The sequence below is a fragment of the Bombyx mandarina genome, chromosome 12, assembly GCF_030267445.1.
Source record: "Bombyx mandarina strain Sakado chromosome 12, ASM3026744v2".
Lineage (NCBI taxonomy): Eukaryota > Metazoa > Arthropoda > Insecta > Lepidoptera > Bombycidae > Bombyx > Bombyx mandarina.
The window spans coordinates 11,500,179-11,519,414 of NC_143219.1; the positions used below are offsets into that span (position 1 = coordinate 11,500,179).

A 19,236-nucleotide genomic window follows, 5' to 3' on the forward strand; every position below is an offset into this window, starting at 1 on the left:
GAAGAACTGGCTGCCCTAATCTTCAAGCCGGAACGCTTCAGTGCTCTAAAGCAGAAACGGGTGAATCGATAGGATAAACTCGTGCCGACTCTACATTAAGTGAGAGTAACTCTACTACTCTAAAAATCTCGAACTGTTCATGTTAATACCAAATAAAACGGACATTTAATTATAAAGATAAATGTCGCATGTTAAGTGAAATTTCACCCCTCGATATGATTATCACTTTACCTGTTCTGATGTGTTAACGCCTTATGTTCATACTGATCTTTTTAATTCGTATATAATATTAGCGCCATATTATATTTGTATTACTATTTTTATTGCCCTTGTAGGCCGACGAGAATACGACCAACCTGATGGTCATGGCTCATGCACGTCAGCAATGCCAGGGGCAGAGCCAAGCCGCTGCCTACCGCTTAATACTCTCCACAAGCCTCGTTTGAAGAAGGACATGTCATAGCGCTCGGGAAACATCGTGGAGGGGAGCTCATTCCAAAGCCGAATGGTACGTGGCAAAAAAGATCTCTGTGAAACGCACTGTGGATGAACGCAGTGGCTCCAGGTAGTATGGATGAACTCTAACTCCAGTAGCGGGCGGTGCGATGGTAAAAACGAGATGACGGTATCATCTCAAACAATTCCTCCGAGCACTCCCCGTGGAACATACGGTACGGTAAGGGCTGCATTTATTTTGCGTTGTCTACTCGCTGCAATAGCCAATAATAATTATACAGTACTCTAAGTTACCGCGGAACTATACTTATCTACGCCAATGTCAAAAACAAATAAAATCTCTGAAAATGCCGATATACTCACATAGTATTAGATATGATTAACGAAACAAAACCTTCAGAGAATTTTCTACAAAGCCCTCAACTAAAAGTTCAAAAAGTTCTGTTAAGTTTCACGTACCTAGCTTTAAGCTTATCTTACTTGTGAACGAAGTATTGTAATTCAACGAATTCTTGTGTTTTATATTTTAGTTACTCTTCTACTGTTCCCGGCTATAATAGATCTAGGACAAGAAGAACAAAGATAAGTTATGTCGCCTGGAATTACAGATTTTCGATACCTAAATATGTCTTTGTAGCATAATTACTTCTTAGAATATTGAATAAAAGATCAAAAAGATGTTCCATATAACATCATTAAAACGTGGATTGCGTAACAGTTAAGTGTACCCAAAAAACAATATACTGACCCGCTCTGGAAAGCTTTCGACTGGAAATTGTTCACGATTGTTTTCTTTACAGTTCCCCAAGGACAGTCCTTCTTGTAAAGAAGTATAAAGAGGCAAAATATCGCTTGTACAGTTTCGCTTCAACTTATATATTTTTTTTTTATTCTTTTCATCGGCATGAGAAGTCGTTCCTTTATTATTGTTAAGCGTTGTTGTACTTTATTTATTTACGAGAAGAAAAGTCCACGACTTTATGCGATTTTTGATGATATGAATAAATTAATGATTTTTTGCATTAAACGAACATTAGTTCTTCTTAGAATTCGAGTTACTGTTAATTCGAAATAAGGTCGAATTCACGTACACGGATGTTCGGAATCCATACACAACACAAAGTTAATGCCGCCACTCACTTTGAAATATGAATATAGGTAGTCGTCTCAATGGTATTGTAATACAGCTCTAACCTTCAGACTCGAACATAAAAATTGTTTCATGGCAAAAACAAACAAAATAGAATACCCACTAACGCGTTTTCGCATCATACTTTGCCACCTGTGAAAATGAGGCGGTACAAATTTGGATAAGGGTAGATACTTAGTGTCGAAAAAAAGCTGTAATAGTCGAAATCTTTTTATTATTTTATTTTCCCTACCTTTGCCTTGAGAGGCAATTTCAGCTTCTCCTTGACGTGTAGGTGAGCTCACGGGGCTCTAACCGGGAGTGTTGCTAACACTAACCCTAGCAAGAGCAGTGCTTCGCAGAGTCTACCACCCGATCGTAAACGCGACCCACTGAGAAGATCCGGCGAGAAACACAGCGGGCTGAATCTTTCTTTTTTTTTATTGCTTATATGCGTGCACGAGCTCACAGCCCACCTCGTGTTAAGTGGTTACTGGAACCCATAGACATCCACAACGTAAATGCGCCACCCACCTCGAGATATAAGTTCTAAGGTCTCAGTATGATTACAACGGCCGCCCCACCCTTCAAAACGAAACGCATAACTGCTTCACGGCAGAAATAGGCAGGGTGGTGGTACCCACCCGCGCGGACTCACAGGAGGTCCTACTACCAGTTTTATGGGTTAATTCACTCGTCGAGCCCTTCGTCGCAGGCGATGGGTTCGACGGGTACGGTGACCGGTGCTTGTGGTACCTAACAGCACCGTTAATGGATCGGGAGGATCCGTAATGACGTGATTAGGGCGACCTCGACTGTTTCCATTCGGTCCACAGGATCGGGTATGAGGCCGAAATCGCGAGCCGTATACCATTATCTATATATATAAAAATGAAACCCGTTTTCCGTTGTCACGACATAACATGAAAACGGCTTGACCGATTTGGCTAATTTTGGTCTTGAATTATTTGTGGAAGTCCAGAGAAGGTTTAAAAGGTATAAAAATATGAAAATTCTCGGAATTAAATAAAAATAACAATTTTGTTTTCCCTTTGACGTGTCCCCCGTCGGACGGATTCCTTTTGTTTGTTTTAAGTTTATTCTATATAAAAGTTTAGGTCTTTTATTTATCGATTGAGGCACTACGAAGTCTGCCGGGTCAGCTAGTAAGTGTATAATTCTTAACATGATTAATTCGACACTAGTTCGGGTACTGATAATTTTAGTTTCAATAAATGCAACGGTAATCTCACAATAATCACCTAAATGTCTACTAATTTTAAAATAATATAAGTACTATAAAAAATTACATTAATTTTTCGTATGTTTCATGAACGTATTTGATTTGTGCGCGATCCGAAAAATGCAATGACAACTTACGTAGGTATGCACATAGGTAGAACTTAGTTATGAACAATGTATATTACGTAGTGTAATCAGGAAAATGTTTATTGTTACACAATGTCTTTCCGTCTCATATCGTCTATAGAAAAAAAAAATATTTTGTGAAATAAAGATGACGTAGTTTTAACGTGATATTGGAGGTAAAAAAGAGAGAGAATAACAAAATATTTGTAACAAAAAACATATCTAAAAGTTAGGTACACAAAAACATTTTTATTATTACTTAAATTTCTCTTTAACGTAAGGCTAAATCTAAAAATGTATGAGGAATTTTGCCTTCGTTTACGAAATTTTCGGATATGATTAACAATTTTTTTTACACATTTTTAATAGTATAAGTAAAGTAACGCTTCCTTGGCTTATGCCTATTTTTTCTCTACTATTCCTAATTTTTTTTTTGGGATGAAGGCCTGTTTTCCCGGGTTGCTTTCCAATTTTACCAGGACAGGTGGGCGAGTAAAAGTTCAGCCAGGAGAGAAGGGATTTGCTAACAGTTACACAGAGGATACCCAACAACTCAAAAGCAGCTGCTTCGCTAATGAACTTACTACCTGACTGAACGGAATCGCGAGACGCTGAGAAAATCCGATGAGAAACTCAGCGGGTTGATGATGTATGGGTTAGGTTGCACGTCGAACTTTTTGCGGAGTTCGACGAGTACGGTTACATAGTCCCTAAGCCTGCTCTCAGTGTTAGAGCTGAAAGCGTCTAATGCAAGAGTTATTGGATCTGATGGATCCGTTAATGACTTATCTAGACCGTCGACGGTGCGTGGCTCCTGTGTTGGCAGGAGTCAGGGCTGTGTCTATTGGACATGTTTGTATTTTAATGCATCGAAATTTTTGAGAGATTGGATTCTAAATATTTAGTTTTTCTGTCATAATACATTGCATATCAATACAATCATTTTATTGCGCATTTTGAACTTGTTAAAAGTAGTTTGTAGGATATTTAAAATACTATTTACTTTCCCGAGTTACGAACTAAGCGATACTGACTTCAATGTTCATCGTATTCGCGCTTCATTGCATTCAGGTTTGACGAAGCTTGAAGCATTGTTAATTTCCAAACCATTGACGCCTTAGGATTATTTGTTGTGAGATCTAAATCAATCGTTTTACCACCGGTGGTAGATTCTGCGAAGCACGGCTCTTGCTAGGGTTCGTGTTAGCAACGTCGTCAGGTTTGAGCCCCGTGAGCTCACCTACTAGTTAAGGTTCCGCTTATATAGCACCTCAAGGCTATCAGCTTAGGTAAGAAAAGAAAAAAAAGTTTAACTTATTTGTAGTAGGTCAGATAACCAGAGCTAATCACGGCCTACCCTTTGAAAAGCTGTAAATACAGCCTGAAGAAAGATACGACGTAATAACCAGCCCACTTTGATACATAAAACTGGAGTCTCACCACAGCATCGGGTGCACGATTGCTTCGCTGCCAAAATATAGACTATGAAAGATGATTATTCCAATTTGGAAAGTCGTTTTTATCTAGTTTTCTAATTGGCTAAACAAATTTTACTGTGGTAAAAATGATTAAATTTTATCAAGGAACTTTAATCGTGAAATAATATATTGTTTCACAAGATAATGACTTGCGGTAGGCAGCGGCTTGGCTCTACCTCTAGTATTACTGACATCCACGAGCGGCGGTAATATCTCATCATCCGATGGGCGGTATGCTCGTCTGCCTACAAGGGCAATAAAAAAACGTAAATTATTTGATGACAAGTTGGCTAGAAAAACAAATGCCGAATGCCATCTAGCGGTAGATAATGTCTTTCTATGATTAGTTTCAGTTTCGAACCTTTTCACGGCAGGCAACCTTTATCAATTCCCTCAAGGTTTTTCAAAAAACTCTTTAAGTTATTTTCTTAGTTCTTAAATATATATAGAGGCGGTTTAGTAAAAAGTAAAAATTCTAATAACATTAGTTCATAGTGTAATTATTGTTAAAGATGTAAACAGCTTTATTTATTGATTTTTCATTGCGCGTAATGCGCATGTCCGTCAATGGGTACGAACTGAAAATACTACAGATACTATTAAATGATCGTGAAGGTTGTATGTTTTACAGTTCACTTTTTGGCTCAGTTTTAAGTGAAACAAGATTTTCTTCCTATTTTCCAAACAGTATTCCCAAAATGGGAAATACACAAGCTAACGAAAAACAATTAAAGACGGGAAAATCACCCGCTAAAGGTAAACATTTCATAAGAAACCTCAATAGGAAATCGCCCGGTCGGGACAGCAAAAAGCACGGCAGAAAGAAAAGTGATGCGAAACGAGATGCGATCGACAGGTGCTATGATAAAACGCCAGATTCAGATAACCACGAGCCGCCCGATGCGTCAGATAACGATATGTTCGAGTGCGTGTTCAAAATATTGGAGCGGGAAGGGGGCGAGTCGAACGAGCAGTCAGAGGTAACGGTGACCAGGTGCGAGCCGTGCGCGGAGCCGCGGTCACCGACCCGCGACCAGCCACCCGCCGCGCCGCCTGCTTGCTCGCCCGCTGGCGACTCCGCATCAGAGTCAGTGTTCACGGACCCGCTCACGCCGCTCGCCGTCGAACTAAATCAGTGTTATTATTCCGCCGAGAGTGACAGCGCACTCGACGAGCACCTGCGCACCCTCACACCCTCCCCGACAGATGCGCGAGCGGCGCCCGTCGCTACCTCAACACCGCGAGTCATAGACATGCCGCACGACGACGCCGCCTCCCTGCTTCCTACCGATCACGCAGAAAAAGAAGACAAGCTTGACACATTCGACGACGTAACTGACAGGGCCGATAATGACAGAAACATGGGTGGAATATTCTCCGGGAACCGCATCGAAAACGCAGTACGTGACCCTCACGAGTGCAACCACGACTTCCGCGACAACAGACTGAAGGCTTGTCACACACAAACATCATTTACGCTGTCGAAACATAGAAAAGTAGAACTACCTCCGGTGGCTTGTGACCCGTCACTTGCGTTACTTGACCATGGTCAGTGTTTATATAATTATATTTTTGTAGTTAATCCAAAACGCAACCTGTGCACCACTAACAAACAACTCTAATATAGTTCTTGAATAAATCATTGGTGTAAACGTGATCAAGTTCGGTTACAACAAAAACAGTTAGAGAACTTATTAACCATGGCATGTTCACAATTATGCAACTATTATCCACGGCATGTTCACAGTTATGCTGATTTGTTTGGAGACTTTTATAAATCTTCACTGTTATTAACCGACTGTGAATGGTATGACGCTTCTTTTACCGTACTACGTTTTCTAATTATAATTCTCACACATCCGAATTAGGTTGATGAGTAAGATTTCATTGAAACAAACACTATTTTTTTTAGTAATATAGTAGTTTTTTTTACAGTACTAGAATCGGTGTTAAATATATAAAATCATATTGTTTAATTTTAATAGAAAGTTACACACGGTGAAACAATTGTAAAAACCTTTATAGTTTCGTTTCCCATGGGTAGAGTTGTCTACTATTCTAATCATTTTCAGATCGTTGATAAGTACAGTTTCTGATATTTCTCGCAACGTTTTCAAACTGATAAAAATTTACAGATACTGTTATCGTTTTCGTCAACAAGTACAAACGCATTTAAATCATCTACCGGCATATCTGTTGGACGGTTAAATTTGAGGGAGATTGGGTTCTGTAGGTTGATGAAGGGCTATTTAAAAACACACTGCTTCATTATAATTATATTGCAGATAGTTTGAACACTGTTACACCATTTTAAAATTATTATCTTTATATTTTTATAAAACTATTACATGTTTCTTTGACCGTGTCTAGATTAGAAGTCTTGACTTTTTCTTACTAGAGGACAATCATCTGTTTTTTAAACATTTAAAATAATTCTAATATTCGAAATCTGTAATCATGTGTCAAGTGTTGCCTGCCATTACATTTATATTCAAACTCCAACAATATCAACACACTACCTAGTTATTCTCGCTTTATACGTATCTGTATATATAAAAATGAATCTGCGTAATGTATGTACGCGCATAACTTCAGAACGCCGACAACAAAATTGGATAATTCTTTTTTTGTTGTGCTTATTATTGTAAGAAGGTTCCTATGAAAAAAATTTTTAATAAAATTGCGAAAATTTGAAAAGAAGAAGAAATTAATTTAAGAAAACTTAGCTACCATTATTAAATTTTGTAATGGAACCTTTTGGCGTTTGACATAACATTGACAGAATGCGTGCTGCAAATTTCAGATTTATATAAAAGAAAATTCAATAAAATCAATGATAAATTTTAATCTCCGAAGCAAAGCGAGGTCGGGTCGCTAGTTTTGTTTAATAAAATTCTTTCCAATTCCAAGTAACCTGTTTTGATGATCTTGAATGCATTGAATGTGAAGGGCATCACCAAGCAATTTTGAAATCTAATACTATTCTTTAAAGATCTTTTTTAAAAGTCTTATTTTTACCCCTACCGTACGGCAAAGAAACAATGAGATCAAGTTGTGTTATGAAAGTTGAATGAGAAATAAGAAAATGTTTGTAAATAACAATGCTAGCAGCGTACAAACATGTACATATTTTTGATTATAGATAGATACATAAGTTTACTTAGATTCAGAAATACTTTCAGATTTATCGCTTTAATGCATCAATTACATTTTAACCGACTAAAAATAAGAGGAGGTTCTCAAGTTGACTTAATATTTTTTTACCTTAGAACTTTTTCTAGGAGAACGATTTTAATGATTATTATTTGCATTCCGTTGCTTCTCATTTTTTTCGGCCCTATTCAAATTTATATCAAAATCTGACCAGTAGTTGTTGACTAATTCTTAATTTTATTATTAATAGATTATATATTTAGTTCACTTTGATTTCATTGATTGAATTCCCTTTTTATTTCTTGTAAAAATTTTGTATTACATATCCCTGTTTCCAGCTATTTCTGAAAAAGAGAAGCGGCCCGCGAGCGTCAGTGACGTTCCAGTGCTTCCAGAATCGAACGTGCTACGGAAGGTTGCCTCCTTGACCCTTGAGAAACACTCGGACAACAAAATAGTACGACCAAAATTCGTTCCGGACAAACTGGATTTCAGGCTTTACGAGAAATTTGAAGGTAATTTTAGATTAAAGAGCAAAAATTTTATTTTTGGCAGTGTATTTATGTAAGCAACGTTGAAAATACGATGTTACTGAGCAAGTGCTGAATTTAAATTAAAATGTCTAATGACATTTTAATTTGTTCCTGGTGTCGATTGCTAGATGAGCTCATGATACTATTTCTAATAAGCACTTATCGAGTCCACGTATAATGAATATTGCTGCAGCGACATTGAGTAACAAATATAGACTAACCCTTAAAACTAGAACTAATGATTGATCCTCGTCAGAAATATGGAAAACTGTGCTAATAAAGTATTTTGTGGCTACCTATCATCGAAAACTTAGTAAAAATACGTTTTAAAATGTTATCGAAGCTTTGCTTTCATAAAATAGCTATAACCCATGTGCTATTTTACTCAGAGATGTTAGGTTCGAAGTCGTCGTGGCCTAAAAGATAAGACGTCCGGAGCATTCGTGTCGAAGCGATGCACCGGTGTTCGAATCCCGCAGGCGGGTACCAATTTTTCTAATGAAATACGTACTCAACAAATGTTCACGATTGACTTCCACGGTGAAGGAGTTATTCCTTCACCGTGTAATAGAAGTGAAACCCGCAAAATTATAATTTGCGTAATTACTGGTGGTAGGACCTGTTCTGAGTCCGCGCGGGTAGGTACCATCGCCCTGCCTATTTCTACCGTGAAGCAGTAATGCGTTTCGGTTTGAAGGGTGGGGCAGCCGTTGTAACTATACTGAGACCTAACAACTTATATCTCAAGGTGGCGCATTTACGTTGTAGATGTCTATGGGCTCCAGTAACCAGTTATCACCAGGTGGGCAGTGAGCTCGTCCAACCATCTAAGCAATAAAAAATTAAAAAAACCTATAGTATACCAAAGGTAAAAGCTAGTGCACATACCTAAGTATGAAAATTATTAACCTACTTCTCGGGAATCAACCCTAAGCTCAGTACAATAAAAGTCACATGGTTATAACGATTGTTGGACGTTTACCTTCGTATTTAAAATTCAGTTGGACAAGCGAATTAGGACTACGTTAATACTCAAATTCTTCATACTTCTCTTTAACCAATATTTATTTAGGATAGGTAATAAAATTATGTTTTCTAACATTTCTTATAATAATCACGAAATTTATCACTATACCTATTGTTGAACATTTGGTTATGCCAAAGAACTTAAGAGTTTATTTAGTTATTGTTTCTAAATAATCATAAAAGATGCATTTTTTGCGTCAAAACGCTAACAGGTGAATGAACATGAATCCTTATCTTTTATTAACCCCTCATTCTTATCAGTGTAATCATTGTTCTTGTAAAGATAGGGCTCATTAGTAGCGACGATGCATACGTGACTAAACAGTGTCTTCTAAAATTGGAAACCAAGTAATAATTTGGTCATGCAAATTTCAACGAGCCGCGTCAATTTTACTAGTTCATCGGTGGCACAAATTAATTATGTGGAATTTGTCAATAAGTTCCGGACGACGAAGAAAGGCGTTCAAGACATAGTGACGATATTAGGTGTACACACTGAAGATGTTTTTATGAAAACCAAAAAGAAATCTCCCAAATCATTATGGAGGCTGTCGTTAGACAAGTGTTTAATAAAAAAAAGCAAACAAAACCAACTGGCGCTGGTAAAATGTGTACCGTTACAAAGGATAAAGGTTAATTTTGAGCGGACTTTAGAATGGTTTCAGTCTGTGATATTAAATATTAATAATAATGGATATAATACTGAAATGAGATGTGATTTACGAATGGCACTGTTGAAAACAAAACTTTGGATGAAAAATGAACGTTTATATGTATTTGTTTTGCAACAGTCTAATCGAGTTACGCCAATAAAATTAGAACGTGGTAAGCGGAATTATCCTATATAAAATTAATATCCAAAACTAAATCAAAATGAACTTTTTTACACCTATTGGAATTTACGTGTCATGGTAGTTTTCTCAAGTTCACAGTCGTAAAAGGAGACAGCTTCAAAGGGTCTTTTTTGAGAGGAAAAACGTATTTAGATCAAACTGGTGTTAAATCATAGTTAATATAGTCACATAACGTCACTAATAGTTGTGGTCAATTTGGCGATCTATGAGCAAAGATAAACATGCTCTCAGTTTGTCAGGTTTGTAAAAGTGAGGTTATACTTTAATTATACTACATTTCTTCTAGAAGTGCTACTGATTGGTGGTCATTTTTTGGTAATAATGATAAAGTATGAAAAAAAAAAACATATTTTTATAGCGCCAGAATGTTAAAACATATACCTAACTACATCGTATTTTAAAATGAGTTTAAAAAGGTTTTTATTTAATTTAAAAAGGCATACATACAAAAACTGAGATATGTCTTGATAGATTCCTAGCCAAACTTAGGCACCATACTATAAATGTTTTAATTAAATAGCGTTCTCCAGTTGTGTTGAAGTACGATTCGTTACCAAAAGTTTTTATCAACATATAAGACGCTTTCGTTCTCTAGCTATGTTAAGAGCCTGGCACAGAGATAGTCAGTCTTGATACGGCACTTATCGTGAGGATGCACCACACTTTAAAGCTTACTAATGGCTTCGACTGTTAAAATGCTTTCAACGGAAATAAGTGCATATATAGTATAGTGATTTACAAATATCTATATAATTTTCGTCTAGAGATTTAATTTCAGCCTTAAATAAAAATACTTAATTGTATGGAATAAATTCCTTTTGCTAGTCTAATAAAATAAACAATCAAACGATTAAATGACTTTGACAATTGACAATCGGCAACATAAATTAACATAATATTCATTCTGTACCGTGATTTGGGATTTAATTTATTTCATGAGTTACATACCTACATAGCTTAGTTTAAATATAATGTTTGCAAATTACTTAAAAGTTAATTTTTAGTTTTTATATACGCTTCCAGGGCAAATGCTTCTAAATTGGTTTATGTCGTCGATATCAGAAAACAAACATCTCAAAACTGTGTTAAACCCACAAGATTTAAAAAATCTTGGAATACAATATTGTACGCATCTTCTAGCAGCTGGTGTACTCAGACAAATCTCAGATAAAGATGCCCCCACCGAAAATCTATTTAAGGTAAAGGTCACATTCTCTGCTATTTGTATTTAGTTAACATAATGATAACAATTATTAATTTTAATGACTCATGATTATTATGAATTTCAGCCTAATCTAATGTACTATTGGGCCCATATGGAGGTACCACCTTCACAGCCAGTAACACCTGGCAGATTGCAAAGTTCAGCATGGCCCCCAGATAAAGACAGTAATCGAATAGTGAATCAAGAAAATGTCACGAACGGGGCCAATGTGGACAACAGGTTTTTTAATCAAAATAACAGTGAAGATATTAGTGATATTGGTGAAGCAAAAATTATAATTGCTGACTTAAAACGAAAACTACAAGAACTTGAAAATCAATTGGAAAGATATAAAATTCATTCAGAAATTGACACACTTAATAAAAACTTGGAAAAAAGCTTTGACAATGTACCCGGATACAGTTTAGTTAAAAATCGAAATGATTTGATAAATAAGGAAGTGCAAACACTATTTGGTAATGAACATAAGTTGCTTAGTAAACCTGTGATAAATTTTCCTGAAAATGATCAACTCAAAGAACATATAAAAGATCATAGATCAATAGAATTAAGTAGTTTAGATATGAGCATTAAAGACTCTGTAAATAAATTAGACAAAAGATCTGAAAAAATAGAAAATTACTGTAAGCTAAATAAAAGTAGGGATTGTGAAAAAACATTGAAGAAAGACAGTATAAATGAAAATAGACAAGAAAAAGAAGAGATTCAAAACCAAGATCCCAAAAAAGACATTGAGAAGGATAGTAAAACTGAGCAAAATTTTGATAAAGAGTCAAATACATCTTTTGTTAGCACATGTTCATCTACCAAGATTACAGATACTACTAGTACATATTCTGAAACAAAAAAAATTTATAATAAAGATATTATAGAAAAACTGGATTCAAATGTACGAGAATTATATGGCAGCATTGGTAAACAAATGCCATCATCTGAGGCTAACCATCTACCATCTGAATTATTGCAAGCTGACATATCAAAAGATGTAGATAGAAATAAAGAAAAATCTCCAGTATGTTCAAATGAAAACATTTCAACAAGCAAATCTCCAACTGTAGAAGTTGAGTCTTCATCAATTCAAGATGATGTTTTTGTTTTTCCAAGTGATGTGAAAGTTCAACAAAGTATAAACCAACCTGTACCAGAAATCAAGTTAGATCTTCCTCTTCATTCACCACCTCCTATGCCCGGGAGGCCACCGCCCCCACCTCCCATGCCAGGAACATATGTAGACATTGCATCAGATGTAAACAAAAGTGATCTAAACCAACCTACATCTTTAATATCTGTTATGGGTCCACCTCTGCCACCACCCATGCCAGGCATGGAACCTTCATCATCACTAATGACTGATATGAGACCACCTCCTCCACCTATGCAAGATATGGGACCACCTCCGCCGCCAATGCCTGGCATGGGTCCGCCCCCTCCACCTATGCCAGATATGGGACCACCTCCACCGCCAATGCCTAGTATGGGTCCTCCCCCTCCACCTATGCCAGGTATGGGACCACCTCCACCGCCAATGCCTAGTATGGGTCCGCCCCCTCCACCTATGCCAGGTATGGGACCACCTCCACCGCCAATGCCTGGTATGGGTCCGCCCCCTCCACCTATGCCAGGTATGGGACCACCTCCACCGCCAATGCAAGGGATGGGTCCACCCCCTCCACCTATGCCAGGCATAACCCCTATGCCACCTGCAATGCCAGGTGCACCCCCTCCTCCAGGTATGCCAGGATTGGGGCCTGGTCCCCCTCCACCACCGCCGACAGGACCAGCACCATTTCCAGCACCTCCTGTAGGTGGTTGGACTACACAACGATCAAGTTAGTGAATCTTACATCTTACCAATTGATTACAATTAATCTTTTGACAAAACTTTCTTATTTAAAACTTAAAACTTATTTTGTTTTTTCATGTAGTTTTTAGGTTTCTCTTTCCATCAAGAATTAAATGGTTACTAGAGTTTATAGAAACTAAAATGTGAATGTCTCTACTACCCTTCAAATCAGAACAAATTAATTACTTCTTCACATTTCTTAACAATCTGTTGCCCCCAAAAATGTTGTTTTTAATATAATTTAAATTATTATGTCTAATACATATATTAAATTATTATGAACCACATATTACGGTATACATTTGTCTTAATTAAAAACATTTTTCAGCACTTCGAAAAACCCCAGTGAAACCTGCTGCCCCAATGAAACCTTTATATTGGACACGTATTTTAGCTCAACCCAGTATTCCAACGTGTCATGGAGAATTAGATTCTATATTGAAACCACTATGGTTAGAAATTGAAGAAACTAGTTTAGATAATATTGACGAGTTTACTGATCTATTCTCGCGTCAAGTTATAAAAGCCCCTACCAAAAAGAAAGTGGAAGTCAAAACGAAAATTCAACCAGTGAAGATTTTGGATAGTAAGAGATCGCAAAATGTCGGAATACTTGCCCAGAGCTTGCATGTAGAATTTTCAGAGATTGAAAATGCAGTTTACAATTTTGATACATCCGTTGTTAGTTTAGAAGCATTACAGCAAATTTATGAACTGGTAATTAATCTTTATAATATAATATATTATTTATTATCTTAATTGTTATATAGGCTAAATCATTAAAATTAAATATGCTATGTATTGCAGCGGGCCAGTGAAGAAGAACTTGCAATGATAAAGGAACATCTAAAATGCAAGCCGGACATACCACTGGATCGCCCAGAGGCGTTTTTGCACGATTTGTCCGGTATACCGAATTTTGCTGAAAGAATATCGTGTTTTATGTTTCAAACTGATTTTGAGGATGCCATAAACACAACCATGCACAAATTAGACAACTTGAAACATACATGTGAGGTATATCTAAATACAAGACAATTAATGGTATCTTATACCCACTGAGTTTCTCGCCGGATCTTCTCAGTGGGTCGCGTTTCCGATCCGTTAGTAGATTCAGCAAAGCACTGCTCTTGCTACGGCTAGTGTAAGCAATTCTCTCAGGTTGAGCCCGTGAGCTCACGTGCCAGTCCGCGCGAAGTTGGAATAGCCCCTTAGGCTGGCTATCAACGATTAGGTGGGGGGAAATAGGTATAATAAGCGAAACTAATTTTAAAAAATCGTAGATAAATCAGGTAGCGAAATTACAGTACTGTATTATTTTCAGAAAACTTAAATCGTCCGTTATTTTCAAATGTGACTAGACGTGTTCCCCGGTTTCACCCGCGGAACATTTGTAATTCAAAATTAATAAAACTCGTTGCCTTTTCCCGGAATATTGAGTTGCTATGTCACTTAGGTCCATTCCAATCTGCTCCGCATGGCATCAGGATACTCTATTTTTTTGTTCTTACCCAAGTACACCACTATTATTTGATGGTACTGACTGACTTTATTAAAATTGTAATCCAGTTCTTTATTCATATCCAGTGCTTGAGGCAAATTAATGTATCCTTATTTCAGTTTCTCATGACTAGTGAATCTCTGAAGAAATTGTTTGCAATTATTTTAACTCTGGGAAACTACATGAACGGGGGTAACGGACAACGGGGCCAAGCCGATGGATTCGGCCTAGAAATACTTGCCAAACTAAAAGATGTCAAGGTAATTAAATATTTTTTAATTAAATAACTCAAATTGATATTTTTGTTTCAGTGTTGCTATACTAAGAACTTTGTTTTTGTGTTTTGTAGTCGAAGCAATCGAACGTGACGTTATTGCACTTCATAGTTCGCACGTACATGCGTTGTACGGGCGGCGCGTTGTCGGCCACCTGCGTGCTGCCGGTGCCGGAACCCGGTGACGTCACCCGAGCCGCCGCCATCGACTTTGCCGATGTCGCTTCGAATTTAACTAATTTAGGAAAACAACTTGACGGTTTGTAGATTAATAACTAGTTCGGTTTAAATTGTTTAAAACATCCGAGAATATTATGAAAACGTTTTTTTATTTTTATTACTTAGATAGGTAGACGAGCTCACAGCCCACCTGGTGTTAAGTGGTTAATGCAGCCCATAAATATCTACCTAATAAATGCGCTACCCACCTTGAGATATAAGTTCTAAGGTCTCAAGTATAGTTACAACGGCTGCCCCACCCTTCAAACCGAAACGCGTTACTGCTTCACGGCAGAAATAGGCAGGGTGGTGGTACCTACCCGCGCGGACTCACAAGAGTTCCTACAACCAATAAAATGATTGATTGATAAAGCACATAGTAACAGTTTTCTTCGTATATCACGCCTGTATAACCTCATGTAACGCGTTGTGTATGGTGGTTAAATGGTGTTTAAATCGATACTAGGAAGTGAAACTATGATAAGAACGAAATATGTGAAGGTTTATTAAAATGAAATTAAACTCATTTAATATACACACAGACATATCTGTGGAATCACCGTGTCTGAACGGTGATATCCACCTGAACTGCCAGTCATAATAAAAACAGTCCTTGCAGTAGCAACAGAAAAGATTAGGAGGGTTTGGAGAATTATATTATTTGGCCATCTATGTTTTTTTTTTTTCCAACAGCCTGCAAAGAAAAAACGAAAAAGGTAATAGAATCAGATGCTCAATCACGAAATACAAGCAACGAAGAACCCCCTGGTAATATGAGTAAGGGTAATCTAGAAGTGTTCAAAGACAAAATGACCACATTCCTAAATGCTGCTGAAGAGAAACTTAAGACTGAAAACGAAAATTTAGAGGAGTGTCGCAATAAATTTATTGCAACAGTAAAATTCTATCAATATTCATCAAAGTGCGGTAAAATAGAGGAATGCGAACCGAAGGAGTTCTTCTCTCTTTGGACGTCGTTCTGTAGTGATTTCAAGGATATATTTAAGAAAGAAGAACAGCTTGCTATAAAAGAAAGGTAGGTGGTATTTGTTGGATGTGCGGTTTGATAGTCTAAAAGGTTCCCAATTCAGCATGAATGTTCAAGGTTAAAATAAAAAGTGCTGATCCATGTAAAAGCTGATGTTCATCTTGAGTTAGTGATATCAAATGTATCCATACAGCAGTTGCTTAATAGTTCTGCTGTAGTATTAAAGACAATTATGGGAGGCCAGGCTCGCATATTAACGACTAGCAATGGCAGATCGTCATTGGTAATAACAAGAGCATAACTATACCAGTCTTTGTAAAGAAATTGTGTTTGAAAATAGAAATGTTAATTTTTCAGATTAAAAGAAACCAGAAAGTTACAGGATGAGAGGAAATCTCTAACACAGCCCATTAAAGAAGGTGGACTCAAAGCTAGACTGCAAAAACTCTCCAGTTCTCGAAAATAGCTCTTAAACAATACTTAAAATATTAAAAACCGCTTTAGCTCATATAAATTTATCAATTGTTACTAAAAGTATAAAATAAAACTTATAAAACATTACCTTCAGCTGTCGGAATATTATGTCAAACTCAGCATTTACGCAATACTTTAAATATATATTTCATTATCAACTTTACTGTATATTAAATTATTTAATATGACAAAGTTCAGCATTCTTATTACAAACTATGATTATACATAAATATGAGTTTTCTATGAATACCTGTTTTACAGGCCACAAAAACATTTCAATAGTGTTCTTATAAATAATAAAAATTAAAAATATAATGTTATAAGATTTGACAAAGAACTAAATAAGCTATATATAAATAAGCCTTGTTCTTCATGCATTCCAAACTAGGCAGACTTCAATAGTAATAATAAAAGCTTGGAAAAATTGTACCTGAACATGCTGTCTAATATCCATAGATATTTTTTTTTATATAAAAATGGTGCTGTATTTACTGTTTTTGTAAATATAGTTAGTAAAAAAAATTTTTAAATTCAATAAAATTTTATTCATTAATATAAACAATCCTCACATTTTTCTTTCCAGATATTTTTTATTTTCTTTTCAATGTTCTTGTTTCCTGATGTATTACGCAAATTGTTTAATGCCCTTTTCAATGATTCCCATTGCATAAAACTCAAATGGTTTGTTAAAGACATTGCATTATTTTCATTTCTGTATATTTCTTCTTTGTGTAAAAAAGTTTCCAATGTTGGTGTATCTTTTATACCATTAATATCATGCTTACAAACTATAGCTTGTTTTTTAGTTTGGCAATTGAGTAACATGTTGAAAGTATCTCTAGAAACTGCCTCACCATGATCAATTTTGGTTTCACCTATATCTAACTGCTGAGTATCTCTCTTTTCATTTACAGTTAATCCTAAATCTATTTCTTGATTATCTTCACAGAGTTTATTTACATGACCAAGTAAATTCTCAAATATACCAATATCATTGTCATCATCTAACGATAAGTCAATCTCAACACCATGTTTTTGAGACCATTCAAATCTTCCAAAGCAATCTAAATTTTTCATATTGAGCCATAATTCTAAATTGTCAGGTAATGTGTAATTTTCAGGTAAGAAATTCAAACCTTTTATTTGTAACTGGTTTACATACTGGTGTAAAGAGTTGTACCATCTAACAGCATGTTTAGTAAGAACCAAACTTAATGACCAAATTCTGCTCAACAATGCATATGGCGTTAAAGACATCCAGTAACTTTCTCCATTCTTTACTCTATTCAAATAAAATATTGCTGCCTGCTTTGTACATATACATATTCTCACCATAATCTTAGAGAATGTCATTAACCTAATCAAAATATATTCTAGCATTTGTCGAGTAGGTAAATAATCATTGTTTTTTTCTGGAAGAATACCAACAAAATTTTCTATGTCTTTTAATAGTTTAATTGCCAAGTACCTCTTCAGTCCAATGTTGACTTTTTTAAAGTATCTGTAGCCAATATCGTGTCGAAACTTCTTGTCATATTTATACACAAGTCTAGAGAAAACTGCCCCTTCTCTATGTAATGGTGACTGTCTGGACAATATCAATATAATATTATTGCAGATATGCCGTAAATCTTTGACATCTGCAAATAAATTAGATGTTTCAATAAAAAATAACAGTAAGTGCTTTCGTTAATTAATAGGGGTTTCTGTTGAGGAATTCCACAAGTAAACCATCAAATCGAATTTGACGTTCCACTTTCATAATCAACCTGTCCATCTGACACTAAAAATTATGTTCTGGAAACTAATAAAAAATATATTTACCTGCACTAGTTTCACTTGAGCATGTATTAACCGGTGGTGGTTGAAGATTAGCATCATTCCACGGTTCTATCATCTTGATGTCAAACCTCGTTTTCTTTTTAATATACCCAATAATTCAACCACAAATTACCTCAGTACATAATGTTTCTAGTAGCTTATTGGCAGTTTAGCGTTAATGAAAGTAAGCACAACGTGGGTAAATGTAACTAAATCACATGGCTTCTGTTAAAAAAATAATTGAAGTCTTATTAAATTCGCACTGCTTTATTGAGAGTTTACACAACAACTTGCGACTTCATTTCAATCATTTCGCTACAGATATGGCTTCATTGGCTTCAGTGTTTGTTATGTACAAAAAAAAAGGATGTAAAGAATAATGAAATATCCCTTTGCGTAACAGATCAAGTAGCAAGTGACAAGAAATGTCAATTTCAAATCTTAATCGTGTTGTCTATGGTACAAAAGTAGGTACGGTATCAGGCCCTTTTTGGCGGGAGCGCGAGGAGTGAAGTTGTGTGATTTGTTTTATTTTGTCTATTTAGTGATTCTTCAGATTTAAATGTGTAATTACGGTGGTTTATTAACTGTTTAGTATCTGTGAAAGTGCACAAATGTAAGAAAATTAAATAAAGCCGCTTTACGTAACTTCTCGGAATCCGCCAAACAGTCCACTGAAAAATCTCAGTAAATGATCACCATTTTACTGAGATTATATTTCATCCCATTTCATTTAATTTCATCCCAGTTGATAAATGCCTCAAATTAATCATGTTCATTTCACTCCATTTATTTCATAAAAATAAGAATATAAATTAAAATAAGACATGACCGAAAGATCTCAGTTACCAGGTCCTAAAATCCATTAAAAAAATACATACCTATCATTAACGG

The 19,236-nt window shown here is 36.0% G+C and overlaps 2 protein-coding genes across 3 annotated transcripts; one reads left to right on the plus strand and one right to left on the minus strand.

Annotated features, from left to right (window-relative positions):
* The first annotated feature begins 5,003 nt into the window (after positions 1-5,003).
* capu (formin protein cappuccino) lies at positions 5,004-17,083 on the plus strand. 2 transcript variants are annotated; one of them, XM_028178442.2, is made up of 10 exons: positions 5,004-5,979; positions 7,923-8,099; positions 11,021-11,196; positions 11,287-13,051; positions 13,394-13,782; positions 13,873-14,082; positions 14,686-14,826; positions 14,916-15,099; positions 15,753-16,095; positions 16,405-17,083. In XM_028178442.2, exons 1-10 carry the CDS (start codon positions 5,052-5,054, stop codon positions 16,511-16,513), a joined length of 4,422 nt encoding a protein of 1,473 aa, XP_028034243.2. In that variant the 5' UTR covers positions 5,004-5,051; the 3' UTR covers positions 16,514-17,083. The 2 variants fall into 2 exon arrangements, with proteins under 2 accessions (XP_028034243.2, XP_089588121.1); XM_089731995.1 differs by lacking the exons at positions 5,004-5,979; positions 7,923-8,099 and adding an exon at positions 9,402-9,968.
* Positions 15,541-18,749, minus strand: LOC114246067 (uncharacterized). Its single transcript, XM_089732005.1, has 3 exons — positions 18,346-18,749; positions 17,091-18,161; positions 15,541-15,753 (listed from the first exon to the last, which is right to left on the minus strand). Exons 1-3 carry the CDS (start codon positions 18,416-18,418, stop codon positions 15,587-15,589), a joined length of 1,311 nt encoding a protein of 436 aa, XP_089588131.1. The 5' UTR covers positions 18,419-18,749; the 3' UTR covers positions 15,541-15,586.
* Between the last annotated feature and the right edge of the window lie 487 nt (positions 18,750-19,236).

Excerpts from the sequence above, each read along its gene's own strand:
- LOC114246067 (XM_089732005.1), bottom strand. The coding sequence starts at position 18,418 with ATGATAGAACCGTGGAATGATGCTAATCTTCAACCACCACCGGTTAAT. Across the intron at positions 18,162-18,345 it reads CTCAAGTGAAACTAGTGCAG|ATGTCAAAGATTTACGGCAT; the intron begins GTAAATATATTT and ends ATTTATTTGCAG. Across the intron at positions 15,754-17,090 it reads AAATATCTGGAAAGAAAAAT|GCTGTTGGAAAAAAAAAAAA; the intron begins GTGAGGATTGTT and ends TTTTCTTTGCAG.
- capu (XM_028178442.2), top strand. The coding sequence starts at position 5,052 with ATGTTTTACAGTTCACTTTTTGGCTCAGTTTTAAGTGAAACAAGATTT. Across the intron at positions 8,100-11,020 it reads GCTTTACGAGAAATTTGAAG|GGCAAATGCTTCTAAATTGG; the intron begins GTAATTTTAGAT and ends ATACGCTTCCAG. Across the intron at positions 16,096-16,404 it reads CAGCTTGCTATAAAAGAAAG|ATTAAAAGAAACCAGAAAGT; the intron begins GTAGGTGGTATT and ends TTAATTTTTCAG.